The following is a 2,921-nucleotide window of genomic DNA, read 5'->3' on the forward strand; positions in this document are numbered from 1 at the left end:
CGAGAGCGAATTCCTGCATTGTTGGAAAGAGGGGAAATAAGTAAAACAAACAGTACACAGCCCACCTCCACTGTTATTGAAACTAGATGGGGTGGCCATAGTGAACAAACTAGAAGGGTGGGGCTCATTGTCTAAGTGTGTGATTATTTTTTGCAGTTATATATTACTGGAACCCCAGCGATCCCTCGAAATAAAGGAGCCCCAGCGGGAGAGGCCCACAAGTTGTTCCTTATTGACATACTTCAAGGTCTCGACTTCCCGCCATTCTCTCCATCGCGGAGAGCTCCAACGACTATAAGGCCAATCGCGACAAAACATGGCGTAGTGAGCACCGAGCTCTCGTTCTGCCACAACTGTAATCATGCCCCAGACGACATGGTAGAGACTAAGCGTCCACAGTATGTTGTACCAATCGAGATCCTCTGTGATCTTTCCAAAGACTGTGGGCATACACTTGTTGGCACTGCTGAGACGCGCACGCTGGCACTCCCACAACAGCAAACGATATTTCCAATTCCAATGCAGCGCGTAGCGACGCGAAACAGTTGTCCCAACAAGTGTTATAGAGGTCTAGAAAAGAATGTTAAGGCCGGTAGACTTCCAGTTGAGGTCCCAAAGTGTTTTATTTGTTCTTGCTCCATAGTACCTCCGACCGGATGTTTTGGTGAGTGAAACACACCAGCGCCATTGGGAGGGGCAAGAAGAAACGTCGATCCAAAAATCCTACCATTCCGCGTCCGTCGCACGCACGTCCTCTCATCACGGCAAGATTGCATGGAAACGTGATGGCAAACACCACTGCCCCAGCCATGGCTGGCACAACGAACTCCACAACAAAGAGCACACTTGCGACGTGGTTGAAAGTCATTGAAAGCCTCCTGTTGTGAACGTGGGCGCTGGGTCTGATCCTGGTCCATCTACTGCTTCAACATCCTAAATAAATTCCCGCCTCTCCTCCTCTTCCTGCAGCTTACCCTTCCCCTCTCTTTCCCCTTGCTGCCACTTACCTGCAATAGAAAAAGAGTACCGACGTGCCGATGCGCTTATTTGTTTCTCCTCAGCTCACGTGATACCGAACAGACAAATATGCATGTACATACATATATGCATGAAGGAATATTCCACATAAAAGGTAACGGGAATCAAAAAAGGGAGACAATGGACCATTTGGCAAAAGAAGAAAAGAATGCAGATGAAAGCAAAATCAAGCATCACTCCTTCATCGCGCCTCTTTGTTTGCTCTTCAACTCATTCCCCACGCACCTCAGCCCCAACAGCGCGCACACGCACAAAGAAAGTAGGGAAACTAACAGACGGCGCGGCAAGAGCAGTAGGGGGAGGGAGAGAGTCGTTGTGCCAGCGTGGCGGAGCCACGGGAAAAAGAGAAAGACGAACCTATTTTGCCCCCGGTGAAGTTGAATGAGACTACTGAGGACACCTAAAGACATTGAAGGACAAAAGTACACTTCAAACAAAACTTCAACGCACGTCCACAAAGAAAGTTTGTGTGGCCATCTTCTGCAGCAACGAAAGCAAGCTTCCGCACGCAGCCAACAGAAGTATAGTGTCCTTCACCATAGATAGTAAATGATTAGCATCGTCAGGGCTATACCCCCATACACGAGCCATGCGTCCATTCTATTGCGACGCAGAATCTGAAGAATAGTTGAATTCGCCACACCAATAGACTCCAGTACATCTGTAACTTTGCTACCTGTTCCTTCAAGTCGCCCGCCCTGATCCCGTAATGCCTTCATAACCGAGTTACTTTCGTCCAGCACTGCCCGAACACGTACACGTGCGTAATGCAGAGATTTTCTTTCATCCTCCAAGTGGTGTAGGGAGGAAAGCTCATCACGACCGCCACTGGCCCGCATAGTTCCAAGAAGTTGCTCAACCTCCGAAATGTGCGTCTGGCGCTGCAACGCCTTCCGCCTCGAGCGCTGCAAAGATACTTCAATCAAATTGAGCTCCGCGAGCAGCTGCTGTGCCAGGCGTCGCTGCATGTCAGTCACTGCCTGATTACCCGCAGCTCGCGCATGCATACTCGACGTTTGCCACATTGCCGAAGAAGTGGCGGCGACACCTGACGTCTGGGAACCCAATCGTCCCTCGGACAGCGCCAGCAACACTACACGAACGTTTTCCATTCGCTCTTGCACGTTCTCATACGGCACCGAACCACCTCTTTCCGCCTCGGCCACAAGCCGACTAAGCACCGCCACATCACCCCTCGCTTGCCGCAGCTGCTTCTCCGCAGACGTCTCCTGCTCACTGGTGTCCATGTGATGCAGTCCCGCTGCTGTGGCGGCCCCAACCTACAATCCAATGTAGAGTGGCCAAACCAAGCAAAACCAAATATATATATATATATATATATATATCACAACTTCGCCCCAGCCACTTCCACGTGCGGGCTGCCCCAAACCCTATCTGTTCCACACAAAAAAGTTCAACGGCAATACAACAACAAAAAAAACAACAACACATACAAATGCATCACCGACACTGCAGCGCAAAGAACATGGCGGGCAACACCAGCCGCCAGGTAACACCCAACAGTTGGGTAACAACAACCGATACAAAAAGGCGTGATAAATACAAAAAAAAAACTCAAATATAAAAGAAACCATTATCAACAATAACTAGAAAAAAGAAAATAAAATTTTCAGCACATGAATGGAATTTAAAAAATGCGTGATGGTCATGTATCGCAGTCCAGCTAACAAACATAAAAAGAAAGACGCCAAAAATAAAAGAGCAATTCAACACTTCGCAGGCAAACAGCAAAATAGTACGAAAACAAACCAGCGGCAACCCACAGAAGGCAGAAGAAAGAAAGAAAAAAGAAGTAGACAACAAAAACTCAATCAACCAAAGAAATAAATAACAATAAATAAAAAAACATCTTTTCTTCCCTC

The 2,921-nt window shown here is 48.0% G+C and overlaps 2 protein-coding genes across 2 annotated transcripts, besides 3 other annotated features; both read right to left on the minus strand.

The window, feature by feature from the left end:
* Positions 1-560: 560 nt before the first annotated feature.
* Positions 561-917, minus strand: TraAM80_10227 (uncharacterized protein; the record flags this gene model as incomplete). The annotated part of the gene is made up of 1 exon (XM_029386865.1): positions 561-917. The coding sequence occupies one exon, from the start codon at positions 915-917 to the stop codon at positions 561-563; it is 357 nt and encodes a 118-aa protein (XP_029233263.1).
* A 654-nt stretch (positions 918-1,571) lies between these two features.
* TraAM80_10228 (putative SNARE protein) lies at positions 1,572-2,285 on the minus strand (the record flags this gene model as incomplete). Its single annotated transcript, XM_029386866.1, has 1 exon — positions 1,572-2,285. One exon carries the CDS (start codon positions 2,283-2,285, stop codon positions 1,572-1,574), a length of 714 nt encoding a protein of 237 aa, XP_029233264.1.
* Positions 2,286-2,358: 73 nt separating this feature from the next.
* Positions 2,359-2,384: a microsatellite.
* A 79-nt stretch (positions 2,385-2,463) lies between these two features.
* Positions 2,464-2,494: a microsatellite.
* A 337-nt stretch (positions 2,495-2,831) lies between these two features.
* Positions 2,832-2,905: a sequence feature (A-rich).
* The last annotated feature ends 16 nt before the right edge of the window (positions 2,906-2,921 follow it).

The sequence above is a fragment of the Trypanosoma rangeli genome, assembly GCF_003719475.1.
Source record: "Trypanosoma rangeli strain AM80 chromosome Unknown Tra_15.4_contig_00845, whole genome shotgun sequence".
NCBI classification, from domain to species: Eukaryota; Euglenozoa; class Kinetoplastea; order Trypanosomatida; family Trypanosomatidae; genus Trypanosoma; species Trypanosoma rangeli.